General features: G+C 40.8%; 2 protein-coding genes across 9 annotated transcripts in view; one reads left to right on the top strand and one right to left on the bottom strand.

The window, feature by feature from the left end:
* Positions 1-15,440, bottom strand: part of MRPL33 (mitochondrial ribosomal protein L33) — an 86,901-nt gene that overhangs the window by 15,971 nt on the left and 55,490 nt on the right. The gene's annotated exons all lie outside the window — the stretch shown is intronic.
* RBKS (ribokinase) overlaps positions 1-15,440 on the top strand; it is an 89,331-nt gene that overhangs the window by 27,450 nt on the left and 46,441 nt on the right. For 6 of the 7 annotated variants that reach the window (XM_064572033.1, XM_064572035.1, XM_054509670.2 and 3 more), the window contains exons 3-6: positions 841-904; positions 1,812-1,874; positions 4,676-4,840; positions 12,465-12,556. In XM_064572033.1, the coding sequence (XP_064428103.1) occupies positions 841-904; positions 1,812-1,874; positions 4,676-4,840; positions 12,465-12,556 (384 nt within the window). The remainder of the gene's footprint in view (positions 1-840; positions 905-1,811; positions 1,875-4,675; positions 4,841-12,464; positions 12,557-15,440) is intronic. The other variant, XM_064572034.1, reaches the window with a different exon arrangement.

The following is a 15,440-nucleotide window of genomic DNA, read 5'->3' as shown; positions in this document are numbered from 1 at the left end:
GTCTGAAAAGGTTACAAAGACAAAACTATGGAGACAGTAGGAAGATCAGTGGTTGCCAGGGGCTTGGACAGAGAGAGGGATGAATAGGCAGAGCACAGAAGGTTTTTACCCCAGGGAATCCATTCTGGATAATACTATAATGGTGGATGCATGTTTATACATGTGTCAAAACACATGGAATGTACAACACCAGAGTGAACCCTAACTTAAACTATGGAGTTTCGGTGTAACAATGTGTCAAACATAGGATCAATGATTGTAACAAATGTGCCACCTTAACCATGTTGCCTATGAATGGAAGAGGAATGGGTGCCCAAGGAAAAACTGAAGTATCATTTCCAGAATGCATGCTAGGATGCAAAAGCAACAGACTTCCACGATACCGAGTTACCCAAGTTAGCGAGGGCTTTTTAAATTCCCTCTTCTCTGAACCCATCCTGTGTCAGGTAAGAAGATTCTAAAACACCAGGCAAGTCATTACAGAGATGCCCTCATTTATAGTGAAGTACAAACAACTGAGATTCTTCATAAATATTGAGGACTGTTGATGGTAGACAGCTCTGTCTCAGTGGGAGTTTCCACATGAACAGATCAAAGTGAGAGCAGAGTTCTAGAACTCCTGACAGTCATTAAATGCTTCACGTTTTAGGTAGGATATAAGTGGAACAATTCTTTGGGCTGAAATCAAGTCTAGCATCTTACATTAAGAAGATTAATTAGCTAATGTTTATAAAGTACTGTGCAGATATGCCCTTTTAAAATGCTAAAGTATTCTAAAAACTACATTGTAGCATTTTACTAAATGTAAAAGATCTAACATTCATCATTTTTTTGGTACAGGTTGGCAAAGATTCTTTTGGCAAAGACTATATAGAAAACTTAAAACAGAACGATATTTCTACAGGTAAAATTGCAACTTTTTTAAAGTTAGTTTTTATGACTTTCCTCTGGGATCTGGTTACAAGAACAGTTGAATATGGAATAGAATTATTAGATCCTCCTCTGGTGGCCAGAGAATTTTTATGCACAGCCTCGTCTCGTCTTACTTAAATGTCGTTTGGTTAATTCTTTCATGTACATTCCTCCAGATGGGAATAAAATGGTAAGAGGTTACAAACCTTCATCTCGTAGAAATGTTTCAAAAGCAGGTGGCAAGAGAAAACAGGTGCTGCCTTCACAAAAGATGTTTTAAGAAAAGTCATTGACTGTCATGGCTGGAAATGATCTTGGAAACCACTGAAGCTGATGCCATTGCTGCACAAAGAGAGACTGAAGGCCAGATTGGTTCTCAACGTGTCCAAGAGCACACAGCTAGCTGGAGCCAGTCGGGAGCAGAATGCAGGTCTTTGGCTCCATTTCAAGGCTTTTCGCTGCTGCCAAAGGCTGCCTGATCAACATTTCCATTTACACTCCAGACCATGATTCTTGATGAGATGCAACGCTTATGAAGAAACACAACCAAGTTCGTTGTATAGGTTTGACCTTTCATCTCTCAACTCAAGTCTGTCATTTCTTTCACTGAAGAAAAGAAATGTGACAATCTAGAGGAATGCAGATGTAGCCGCTATGATTAATGTGGGCAAACTGGAAGGGAGGAGTGGTTTGCTGGGTTGTTACTAATGTAGAGCAAAGGTCTTCGTCGTTGTATAGGTGATGGGTATAAATTAGCGCTGATTGCTTATTTCTTTTATCATTCCAGATGGTTAAAGGTTAGAAAGTTTTTCCAAAGATGAGTGGTGCATTGAAATTGCTAAGAGAGATTATCCATGCCAGGCTGTGTGTATATGATTGTAAGTTCTTTTTTCTTTTAGAATTTACATATCAGACTCAAGATGCTGCTACGGGAACTGCGTCTATAATCGTCAATAATGAAGGTACGTGTTTCGCACATTGAAGTATCATTTCACGAAACAGTTCATGTCCAGCACGAGAGCAGGAGCATCAATTTTTACCGTAATCCTATGGATCTCTTCCCATACCCACCACTCCAAGGCCCCAAGTGTGGTCTTTCCCATCTAACTGTGCATGTTTCCCTTTATTTATACTTCCCAACTTGATCATTTAAATATAAAATTCTCCATCAATACATAGGAAGTGTTACAGTTGCCTCAAAATAATATTTATATCCTGAAATGTCCCATTACCCTTCATATGAACTCAGAATTGATATTTGTCTCTAAAAGCAGTTAAGTATTCATCTGTCATTTCAGTTATACCAGGTAAATAAATGTAAATAGATAGGTGCACAGGGAAGTTAATGAATCATATTTATAGAATATTTACTGAGCAAATGGCAGCAACTAATTACTTCTAACTTATCATTAGTGTTCAATTTTGCCTGCTCTTTAAACGGCAATCAAATCTCAAAAGCCTATATATACAACTAAGTCTGTCTGTCACAGGGCCTTGCAACAGTTGAAACATTTGTCTTTAAAAACAGTAACTTCCCTTTACCCTCAAGTAAAGTTTTCATCATTTCTGCCAACTATTTTAAATATTAAAAAAAAAACCTATGTGAAATTCTTTAATTCAGAATGAATATTCAGAAGTACCAAGCATTTCATGGGGCACTTCAGACAGAACCTGGTGCATTGTGGGCAGTCAGCGTGCACTTTGTGAAATTAGGATTTGTCATAAAATGTCTTTGATTTGTAATATAGTTTCATACAATCATTTCTCACAGAAGATATGGTATTTTTAGTTCTACTCTAGTGATCCCAGAGTTGCAATAACAACGATGAAAAAATGTATTCCACTTAAAGAAGATAAAATTTTTCATTCTAACGATAGACAGTCTGTGTTCATTACTTTCAGCTAAATTTTAAGTAATTATTGCTGTCAACAGCAGTTCATTCCCTGTCTTAAACCTCTTTTTTGTGTTCTAGGGATATCTTCGAGTTCCATTTCTTCCTTATCGATGTAGCAAGAAACTACACTTTCCATGCAAAGATATAGTTTAATATTGTGTATTGAGTGCCTGTTATGCTAGAACTTGTCTGATTTATATATTGTATCTGGTAATGCCCTTGAGACTCTAGATGGTCATAGAAGAGCTAACACAAATACCCAGAGAGGGGACCATCAGCTCCCTTAAGTGAAGGAATGAGTAGCAAGGTAAAGTAAAGAATTCAGCTTTGACAAGTTAAATTGGAGGCATGAATGATCTGGCCATATGGCCATGTCTACTGGACAGCTGTAGTCTTGGTCTTGTTGCTTATCAGCCAAGGCCAGGCCAGAAACGTAGATCCAGGAGTCAGCAGCACAGATGCAGAGAGAATGAGGTCACTGAAGGAGAAAAGGAAGGAGATATGCTGTCTTTCAGTGTGTGGGTACTTTGAATTTTTCCAGTACCAAGATTGGGTTTATGCTGAACCATCCCCACCTTATTAAGTCCTCCTTGTGGCCAACAGACACATCTGTGGTAAGATGATAGGCTAGCATGTGTTCTGTGTTCAGAGGTAATTTTAGGTCATGCGTATACAAGATCAGCACAAGCAGCCTGGAGCACAGAAAAGAAATGACCGCTGTAGTTCGTCCCCTAGATCCGTGCCGTCCAAAAGAAACGTGATGCAAGCCACAGACAGAATTTGAAATTTTCCATGAGCCACATTTTAAAAAGTCAAATAGGTAAAATTAATCTTAATATACTCACTTAACCTGAAATATCTAAAATATCCTTTTCAACATGTAATCAAAATGTTCTTAAAAACTACTGAGATATTTTACCTTTTTTTTTTTTTTTTTTTGTACCCGGTCTTTAAAACCTGCTATGTACTGGGTGTTATGTGCAACTAATGAATCGTTGAACACTACAACAAGAACTAATAATGTACTATATGTTGGCTAACTGAACATAATAAAAAAGTTTTAAAAAATAAAAATAAAATCTGCTATGTATTGTACAATTGAAGTACATCTCAATTTAGACCAGACACATTGCAAGTGCTCGAGGGCCACATGTGGCTTGGGCTCGTGGCTCTCATATGCTTGGGCTCGTGGCTCTCATATGGGACAGCACAGCTCTTGAGGGCTCACCTCACAGATAAAATGCACCCCACTTCTTCCCCATTTAGGTGGGATTGTTGAGAGTGGGTCCAAGTAAGGAGTATATAAGATTCTTACTTCAGCTTCTGTTTGATCTGGTATTGCATAGGTCAAATATCCCTCTCTTGACCTTAGGTTATCTGGCACAATTTCCCATCTGTTAGATATTATAAAATATGTTTTGATTTTCAGAATACCCTAAGGTACACACACAAACTGACTGCATACTGCAAAGCCTTAGTTTTTAGTGTTGGGCAAGTTTACTCCTGTTCGTACACATCATTATGACATCTGTCATTTTGGATTTGGATCTTTACCACATACTCTGTACCAGTCATTTTTAACTATGTTATATATCATTTTCCAGCTAGTGTTCTTTGTATATAAGAATATTGGTAGGGGAATTATGTTTTAGATTTTACTCAAAATTATCAGAATAATATTAAACCTACAGGGCAGGGATACTGTAAAAGAAGATACAGTAGGAATATAGAATTTCACCGGAATCACCTAGAAATGTCAAAATTAAGACTTAAAACACATTTAGCATTACGACTTTGAAAGGGTGATTGTAACATTGCAGAATATCATCTCTTGGTTTTTAACATAAATATGCGGAAATTCTTTATAGGCCAGAATATCATCGTTATAGTGGCTGGAGCAAATTTACTTTTGAATACTGAAGACCTGAGGGAAGCAGCCAGGACCATTAGCAGAGCCAAAGTCATGATCTGCCAGTTAGAAATAACTCCAGAAACGTCTTTGGAAGCCCTGACAATGGCCCACAGCAATGGAGGTGATTTTACATATTTGTTATTCTTCCTACAAAAGTTTTTATCACTGTTATAGTGAAAGGTAGCCTTTCAAGTTAAGCAAAGCAGTACTTTCCCTGGAGTAAAATATGCTTTCTCCCACCTGTGAGATTCACGGTCTTCTTGTAGTTCTTGATAGTGTGAGAAAAGCTTACAAATAGGGTAAAAAAATAACCTGAGTAGCACTACTGATATCCCGCAATATAAATCCTCAATCTAGTTAGCAGAAATAATACAAGTAGTTACTAGAAACTCAGAAGCAGCCCAGGGCCCAACAATAGAATGATGGCTTTCCCAGGAAGCAGAGGCCAAGCTGCATGTCATGTATCATGACGGCCCAGGTGGGTCTGTTTTGATAAATGTATCTAGGAATTGAAAATTAGCTCTTTCTCCTTTTTGTAATACTCCATCTCTGCTCTGTAAACAACAAAAGATTATTTATATGTAGTATTTTCTATGTTGTCAACGTCCTTTAAGCAGTGAGTTGGTTCTGTTTGCTGCTTTGCTTAACTTGAAAGGCTACCTTTCACTATAACAGTGAGGCAGGCAGAATTGCATAGTAAAACCCTTCACCCAGCATCAACAGTTATCAGCACATGGCTAAGGTTGATTTCCCTGTCATCCCACTCACTCCCCACTTCCGCCTCAGCAAATCACAAACTCTTTAAAAATCCAAATAGTTTCTTTGTGTTTGTTTCTTGCTCACCCCTGACTCCTGGGCAAAGCATCTTTTGAGGTAGAATCCCATTTCTGTTCCTTTTTAGCTTTGCGGTCTCTCCAGAATTATCCGATGTTTCTGAGCCTTGTTTGTTAAATGCATATAGAAATACTTGCCTACAGAATTGTTCTTCTAAGAATGAAACAAAATAAAATATGATGGGGCGCCTGGGTGGCTCAGTTGGTTAAGCGACTGCCTTCGGCTCAGGTCATGATCCTGGAGTCCCGGGATCGAGTCCCATATCGGGCTCCTTGCTTAGCAGGGGGTCTGCTTCTCCCTCTGACCCTCCCCCCTCTCATGTGCTCTCTCTCTCTTATTCTCTCTCTCAAATAAATAAATAAAATCTTAAAAAAATAAAATAAAATAAAATAAAATATGATGCTGAGCATGATGTAATAAATCTCAATAAATCCCAAATTTCTTCTCCTTTTCACTTCTCTCTTTAAATTTAAATTAGGGTAATATCTGGATCGCAGCACCATTTGGTCAAAAAAAATCAAAAGCGAAAGTTGCCACTCTAAAACAATGGCTTCCTTTTGATATTGCAACTGTAGTTCTGTGACTTAAGAGAGAGAACCTCTGGGGCGCCTGGGTGGCTCAGTCGTTAAGCGTCTGCCTTCGGCTCAGGTCGTGATCACAGGGTCCTGGGATCGAGCCCCGCATCGGGCTCTCTGTTCAGCAGGGAGCCTGCTTCTCCCTCTCCCTCTGCCTGCTGCTCCCCCTGCTTGTGCTCTCTCTATCTCTCTGTCAAATAAATAAAATCTTTAAAAAAAGAGAGAGAGAACCTCTTTGACTTTTCCACATAAAACTTTCTTGTCAAGATACAAAACTAAAAAGAGAGAAGAAAAAGAACTATGTGTGTGTGTGTGTGTGTTTGTATAAGTGATTTCTTCCAAAGTCTACGGCGTTCTACATAGCAATGAAAGTAAGTTACTTGAAATGATTTTGTAGAGAATTTTTAAATGTATGTCCGGATTTAACAAATTTTCCTCTTGGCAAAACAACGTGCCATGGCAAATCCTCACTGACAGTTAATGTATTTTTAATGGACTCGAAGCTGTCAGAAAGCATTCGAAGCCAAAACCCATTTGGTTACATTTCTCAGAGTGTCACACATAGAGTCTAATGTTACGGTAAGCATTGCCTGCACTGCACTCCTGTGAATTGAGCGACGTGAATACAACGTGCCACTTCATTCTTGCTCCTGTCTTGCCTTCTATCGGTCAGGGCATATTCTCATCTAACTACTTTTCCTACTCTCCCTTGCTTCTCAGAGATCACTGTTTCCTCTGTCCTAGTCTAGTTACATGTTAACTACCCAGCCTGTGGAGGAGAGAACGGTACAGCCACTGCAGGTGAGGCTAGAGCTGTCCCGATGGGCAGACAGCCTGGCCTCGGGCTGTCATTTGGGTGTGTCCAAAAATGCTTCCTCCATCACCTGCCAGGCAGCTCTGCCAGGCGAGGAGCTGGAGGACCTGGGGCATCAGGAATTGGCGGGGGTATGGGGCGCCTGGATGGCCCAGTTGGTGAAGCATCTGACTCTTGATCTCAGCTCAGGTCTTGAACTCACGGTCGTGAATTCAAGCCCTTCATTTAAAAAAAGGGGGGTTGGGAGGGAATGGGCAGGGGTAGTGATGGTAAGCCAAAGAGCACTAGCTGATGTCATGCTTTTACTAAGAGCCAGCATGTCTCAGTATGAATTCCATGTACTTTCATATATATTTGATCCTCAGAAAAACCTTATGACAAAGATATGGCAGGCATTATTCTCCCAAACTGAAGGTAGGAAGATAGACTTGGTGAGTTTAAGTAATTAGCTCAACCAAGGTCATTGTAGAAACCCAGATTTCAGAGGCCAAGACCCAAGTTATGTGTTCTAGAACACATTTTAAAGAAACTGCCACATCCCATTGACTCCAAGGAACTGAGCCTTTATGAAGAAAAGTAAAATCCATGAACTGTAACACTGTTCAACATGTAGCCTCGGCTTCAAGTGTTTTTGCTGCTCATTCCTCGGAGACGCTAGAGTGCTTTCTACAACGCGTCCCTTACCCGCTCCCATAAAACACACGCATGCTGCACACACATGCACACGTACTCTGCTGACCAGAACTCAGCTGGTCCTCACTTGGTATTAACCAGCCAGAAGCAGCTTAGATTCTATACCATGAGTGTGTGTATGTGAGAACTTACTGTGTTTTCATTCTCATGTCAGAGAAGACTGATACAATGAAGGGAGCACTGGTTTGAGAGTCATGAAGTTTGGCTTTGAATTCAGAATCCATCCCTTAGTAAATGGGGGACCACACGCAAGTCAGTTATTCGCTCTGGGCCTCTGTGAAACAAGAGAACTGGTCTGAGAGCTCTCCCAGCTGCTTCATGTCAGGATGTATGAATGGACTGATCACAGAGCAGAGCAGACAACGCTTAGAGATGTGTTGAGCACTGCGTGTCCTGTCCATTGCCCCGCGAGACTTGTTTCCTATGATAACCAGCAGTATTCCATCTATAAGAAGGTGGTAAAGTCCCCCTCCTCCTCCTCTGTGGGTTTATTATCACAGCTCCCTTATCTGTCCTTCTTACAAGTAATGAATTCTGAGTTAAACACATTGTATGACTGAATTATATATAGTTGTTAAAATATAGAGGGAAAAGACACCCCCCCCATCTTTGAACATACGGTTTCAGAACTCTCTCGTCTTCACCTAAAGGAAAGCATTGGTTTTAAAGGGACAGCACGTGCAACATCAGAAATGAACCAGTGGCCCTCGACGGCCCCCTCCTCTCTAGGTCATGATGCTCTGAGGCAGGCCCACGGCAGGGCTGGTGCTGCAGCTGCTTGTGATGAAATTATGCATGTCGGGTCTGGTGTTTATATCCATTTCAAAGCAAATGGAACATTACAGGAACAATTATAAATAATTGACATTGTAAGATCGCCAAGATTAAATTCTAGGTAGGATACAAAATATCTTTTAATGACACTTTAGTCCTTGTCCATTTGGCAAACCAAACTTCTTGGCTGGCCACCTTGACTTCCACGGTGACGTTGTCCAGCCCACGGCCCAAGTTTGTGGAGTGTTTCTGCTGCTCACTCAACTCACAGAAAACAACCCCTCGAGGGAGGCCGCCAAGCCAGCGTTTTGGTTACCCCAGCCTTCCCATGGTTTCACTTAGGGTGACTTTCTTCCTGTTTCTCTGAGCTAATTATTAGAGCCTTCTTAACTGTCCAGCTCCTGCCCTGCATGGTGACACTATTCTGAGCTTCCACCTCATTTTCCTGGCTCTGCACCTCCGCAGCTGCCCCCAGAGGCCTCCCCGGTTCCTCACGGACGCTCTTGTGCCGGCTGTTGCGTGCTGTGAAGACCACCAGGAGTTTAGCCCCGTCTGCCGTTGTCATGAATAATAATTATGTTGGGTGCTGTCAGTCACTCTGCAGCTCCAAGTTACTCCATGGTGCCGCTTATGACTCTGTTTTTACATGATTCCAGGATGATATCATTTTGTCCCACCATATCTATCACAAATGTGCATTCTTCTTTGATTAGCGTTATCTACTCATTCTTCACATTTTTTTTAACCAGGGTAAAGTGTTTTTGCTTATTTATGGTGGCATGAGCCAAAGAAGAGTCCTTTCTTTATAGCAGTTTCATTTTCCCCTAAATTTAGTTACTAGTCAGACTCTAAGCTTTTGCATCCAGCCTATTACTGTCCGGCATTGGTCAGAATGCTTTCCTTCAATAAAATACAAGCAAATAAGATTTGACTGATTTTTATACAATGTTTATGGTCAAATTAAATGGTAGGATTTCTCATTCCAGCAACTCTTTTTATTGCTTAAAATTCAGTGTAACTGTTTCTTTAAAATGTGTTTTTATTGTGGAAAATGTCAAATATATATGGACATACAGAGAATAGGACAGTAAACCCACATATTCTATCGTTTAGCCTCAATAATTCTCAACACGTGGCCAATCCTGTTGCATTTACACCCCAGCTACTACTCCCCACACCCTCGCACTGCAACCTTGGGTTATATTCAGAAGCACCAGCCAGACATTAATATCATTTCATTCACAATGTACTTGGTTTTTGATGTAAGGTGTTATACATGTTTTAAGAATGCTGTCTCTGCCTGGTGTATACCAGGTAATCTGTGGTCAGATTGGTTCCCATCACCCTTTAGAACTAATCCCTTATTAGTTTAGGAAGTAACCTCTCAGACTTTTTCTCTTTTGTGCAAGTGTAAAAATGTAAATACACATATAATTATGCTTTGTTTTATTAAAAAAAAGAGGGGGTCATACTGTAGTTTTTATTACAAAACTTCCTTTTTTCGCTTACAAATTATAGAAGTCTTTCTGTGACGAAACAGAGATCTGCTTCATTCTTTCTAACAGCAGCAGAGTATTCCATTAGAGGTATTTTTTTTTCCCTAACCAGTCCTGTCTGTTGAAGCTTAGGTTTCTTTTTGGTTTTTTTCTGTTAGAGCTGAATATCACTGGACCTCATTTTTGCATGCCTGTGTATTTCTGTAGGATAGGTTTGAGAAAGGAATTGCTGGATCAGAGATCTTTTGAGATAAAATGGAACTTTTATAAGAATGGCTCAGTGCTGGGGCGCCTGGGTGGCTCAGTCGTTAAGCATCTGCCTTTGGCTCAGGTCATGATCCCAGGGTCCTGGGATCAAGGCTCACATGGGGCTCCCCGCTCAGCGGAGAGTCTGCTTTTCCCTCTCCCTCTGCCCCCGCCCCCCCCGACTCGTGCTCTCTCTCTCTCAAATAAATAAAAATTTTTTTTAAAATTAAAAAAAAAAAAAAAGAATGGCTCAATGCCGTTGTTCCATACTGGTAGCTTGCTCTACCCTGTGCTCAAATGCCTTTGCATGAAGATTTGGAGATCACAATACATGAGCACTGCTTTTTCAATTCACCGTTTGAGGAAAATAGGGAGCCATGTATTTGTCCTGGAACCATAAAAAGTAAATGGATGTGTTGCAATGCTGGGCATTGAGGGCCTTTATGCATAATTGACATCTCTAAGACCTTGCAAAAGCGGGAACACCAATGAGAGAGACTGTTGCCAGGCTACGAATTCCAACAGAAGGCAAAAGAGATGGGTGGACAGGCAGGGGTTTCGGGCTGTGTGTGAAGGACAGTATAATAACAGTAATAATCCCTTACGTTTGTACAACACTCTACAGTTTACACAGGGCTTTTACACCCGTTTTCTAATTTAAGCTGCACAGTAACCTATACAAAAACATGAGCAGCCAAAAATATACCATAGAATTTCTGTGGGTGGACATTCTGGATTCTAAAATAATGAAAATGGGGGAATCGTGTTACCTGTAAACCACTGGACAAGACCCACTGGCCAAACCAAAATGCGAAGACTAACGAAGGTGTAGAGGCAAACTAGCCTCACCAGGTGGAAGTAGTGGGCAGTTTCCAACAGCCACGTGCTGATGAGCATCTCCCCAAGAGGCTCAGTGCCGCAAGAACTGCGGAAGACTCACTTGGGGAACTCATCCGTGCACGTGTTCCCCAAGAGATTCTGATCAGTGGGCTTGAGGTGGAGCCCAAAAGTCATGCACTTTAATGAGCTCTCCTAGTGATGCTGATGTGCACCTAAGCTTGGGAGGCACTATTCTGGAAGGGTCTTTGAGAACTGCAGCTAGAAGATTTGACTCTCTGGGTCTATAGTAGATTGGGGTCACTAAACACATAAATCAATGGACCTGGTTAGAGGAAAAGAAGACCAACCAATCTAGTTGGGTCCTCTGGTGGATGAGTGAATGTTTTGACAAAGGGGGAGCTTCCTGTGAACGGAATCTCTAAACACTTTCAAAAAATATGTATTTACAGAGTTCCACCCCAAAGGCTGTTTTAAAATATTGTAAATTGGGGTAAGGGCTTGTGCTGCTATAAGTAGTCCTGGTCTAGAGAGATGACCAAACACTGGACTTAAAGCTGGAGGAGCCCAGATGGGAACCCAGCTTAACCATGTCCCAGTGTATGACCTCTGACCTCATTTCTCTGAAACTCACTTTTCTTCTCTGAAAAATGTAAAAATTCTTCTGACACTGTAATGCTGTGACATTCTCATTTTCCCTGTCTCTGCTATCGCCATCCTTCCTTCTCTTGTAGGCTCATAGTCTGAGCTAGCCCTCAGCCTCAGATTGAATTTCTCCTCCTTTCTCAAGCTTTCCTTTATGTTCCCGGATTGCCAAGAACGTAAGCTTCTGTGAAAAGTGTATGTTTGGAGCGCCTGGCTGGTTCAGTTGGTGGAGCATGCGACTCTTGATCTTGGGATTGTGGGTTCGGGCCCCACCTTCAGTGTAGAGATTACTTAAAAATAAATTCTTAAAGTCTATGTTTGCATGAGTAATCGTGATATATTTGGAAGTCATGCATAGGTGTTCAGAACCTACGTATGTACATGAACTTCCTACATCCTGTTCTTACCAGGAAATTTTTTACTTCTTCATTATTTCTTTCCTAACATCTCTTTTTTTCTTTCCTGAAAAATGGATTTATGAACAAAAATGTTCACACCAGCCTGAATGTTCACATTCATACATGTCCTTTCATGCCACAGCATTTAAAATTTTCTTTAATGTTGTTGGCCTTTGCCATAACTTTGTAATCACCTTGGTTGTAATACTGTCGCTTGCCCTTGAAGTTGAAATGTTGTGAAGTGAAAAATGGAGCAAATAGAAATAAGAAGGGGCTGGTACTAGGTCACCATGGAGATTGAGATTTCAGACTTTTCTAAGTTGATTTTTCATCTAATAGGGAAAATGGCTGCACAAGGGGATTTCCCTTAGTGACTGTAAGCGCACCATGTTAAAAATGGTGACCACTGAACCCCCTTTCCATTCCTTTACAGTGAAAACATTGTTCAATCCAGCTCCTGCTATTGCTGACCTGGACCCTCGCTTCTACAGACTCTCAGATGTGTTCTGCTGCAATGAAACTGAGGTAAGGATGGAACGTTTTACTCATTCCATAAGAAGCCAAAGACTTTCATGCAAGTGGGTAAAGGAAAGAGGCAGGACTAACCACGTCAGCTTGGTTGCATGTAAATTCCTGGACCCAGTGAAAACAATTTTCACTAACTGGGGTGTGGAGAAAAGGAAATTAGTGAGTCCTAGGGGGAAAACAAAAAGATTCTCTGAGTCATCTCCATAATCTGGCACTTATCAAACCTCAGCTAATTTTAGTCCTCTCCCTGCCTTCACACTATTGGTGGTTTGTTTTCTTCTTTAATTCTACATTCTATGGACTAATTAGTATTAGAGTTGCTAGATTTAGCAAATAAAAATATAGGATGCCCAGTTAAATTTGAATTTCAGATAAACAGCAAATAATATATTAAATGTACTTGTACTATGAAATGATATTTATCTGAAATTCAAATTCAGCTGGTCCAACAACCCTAAGTAATATACAACCCCTGGAGCATTTGCCACCTTCTCTTGTGAAGACCCTGTGACCACAGGGGTGGACAGGGGTGCTCCACTGATGCCACGGGAAGGACCTCGGGGGCCCCTCTGTTAGGAGAGGGCCCTCTCAGTCCATCTGAGGGTCATAATGGATAGAGCTGCATAAGATATCTACCAATACATTCAGATTGTGCCATTCATTCTGAAGCATTTTAGGAAGAAAATTTCAGTATTGCTCCCTTTCTTGGCCAGACAGTTTTAGACCAGAGCTCTCTCTCAACATTGGGAGGCAGGACATATGATACAATGCAACATGCAGAGAGAGAAAGCTAGTAATTAAAGAACTATAATAGTGTAGGAGGGTTCCCCTTTCTCCACATCCCCGCCAACATCTGTCATTTCCTGTTGGGTTAGCCTGGTGATGGGTATTAAAGAGGGCACGTTCTGCATGGAGCACTGGGTGTTATACGCAAACAATGAATCATGGAACACTACATCTAAAACTAATGATGTAATGTATGGTGACTAATATAACATAATAAAATAAAATTAAATTAAATAAATAAATAAATAAAAAATAAAAGAACTGTAATAGTAATTGTCCATGTGGGTCAAAGACTGAATGGATGTTTCTAGGATTTCCTGACCTGCCTTTTTGTTGTCTCTCAGAACAGAAGTAAACGAAAAGGAAGACTGCCACAAGGAAACTGATTTTAACAAATCACAATAGGCTATACAATATTTGGGGGCAACCACCATGGCCAGGCCTTGTGCCAGGAGAAAGGGATTGTGGGAAATAGTAACCATTTCCCAATAAGAAGTGCGATTACCCTCCACTGCCACCTGATTTGCCTACTACATACTTGCAGAGCCCTATATTTATTCTTCAAACACTCATCATAGCTCAAATTACTTATTACTTCAAAGTCACGCAGTATCCCTTCTGGCCCATTCTATTGATTGATGCAGGAAAGTCTGCCCTTGCGCCCCACCTCTCAACAGAAGATTGTCCTTGTCACAGTGTGAAAAGAGCATCTACGATGTGATATACATTGATGGAGTTATCTTTGGAAATTACCATCTGTTATATTGTACCTAGCATATAGTTAGCACCTAGTAAGTGCTTTTTGAATGAATGAACAAATGAACAAACTTTGGTCTTTAAGAAAATTGATCTCAAACACTCAATAGAAAAAAGAAAAATTTTAAAAGCTTAATGTTCTTGTGGAGGACTTCTAATCATGATAATAATGTAAATTCATGCTTTAAGATACCCTCTCTGGGGGCACCTGGGTAGCTTAGTTGGTTAGGCATCCGACTCTTGATTTTGGCTCAGGTCATGATCTCAGGGTCATGAGATCGAGTCTGGCATCGGGCTCTGCTAGGCATGGAGCCTGCTTAAGATTCTCTCTCTCCCTCTCCCTTTCCCCACCCCACTGCTCTCTCTCTAAAAAAAAAAAAGAAAGAAAGAAAGAAGAAAAAAAAACCTCTCTCTGCTCCATACACAAACCATTAATATATAAATATACAAGAGACAATGAAAAGATACTCACAAGCTCAGAAATAAGATAACTCCACGAGCAGAAAGGGAACAGAATCCTAGAGCATTCAGCCCTGAGTGTGCTAGAAGCAGGCATAGGTGGTAGGGACCTCCAATGGGTCATGGGCACTAAAAATGTGCGCCTCGGGGGAGACTGGAGCAGTGCCCACTGCTGGACCCTGGAGATGCTGGGCTGAGGCTCCCCTGCTAACCAAAAAAGTGGAGGAAGCTGCTAGGTCTGCTACCTGAGACTACAGCAGTATGTAAAGCTACCCAAGCTGAGGAGACAGGACAGAGGTCCTGCCTGTGATCAGGAAGGAATCAAGCCAACTGCTAACTTGGTGACCAGGAATATGACTAGGTTGGCAGTATCATTGGTAACAGCAGAACAGGAACTCCATACTGCCGACATAACACCTGGCTCTGGTTTAGAGACCCTCAGGGGCCTGATGGATGCAACTACGAAACCTCTGGAAAGGCAGGGATAAGTCTCATGGGAGCTGAAGCGTGGGATTCCCCAACTCACAGAGAGCAACGTGAGCCTGCAAATGAAGAAACCTAATGCTCAAGAGTTATCCAACAAAATCAATGGTCTAACATGAATGAAATTCAAATAATGAAACAATGCAAAAAAGACTTTAAATATTGAGATTCTCATTCATTAAAAAAATAGAAAGTTAAGTGTGAAAGAGAAATGGGATCAAAGCAACGATATGTGAATCTAAAAACCAATCAATTAGAAATCTTGAAAATGAAAAAACACCTTTGAAATATTTCTATAAAACACTCATTAGGAAGATAAACATTAGACTGGAATGAAGAATTGGTGAATTGAAAGAGAATTCATCAATTCACAAACAAGTGAAAAACTCAATTCACC

Source organism: Mirounga angustirostris, unplaced genomic scaffold, assembly GCF_029215605.1.
Source record: "Mirounga angustirostris isolate CCGP_5_RB_7025 unplaced genomic scaffold, mMirAng1.0.hap1 SCAF_10, whole genome shotgun sequence".
Classification (NCBI taxonomy): Eukaryota; Metazoa; Chordata; class Mammalia; order Carnivora; family Phocidae; genus Mirounga; species Mirounga angustirostris.
This window is presented reverse-complemented; position numbering and strand designations above follow the sequence as displayed.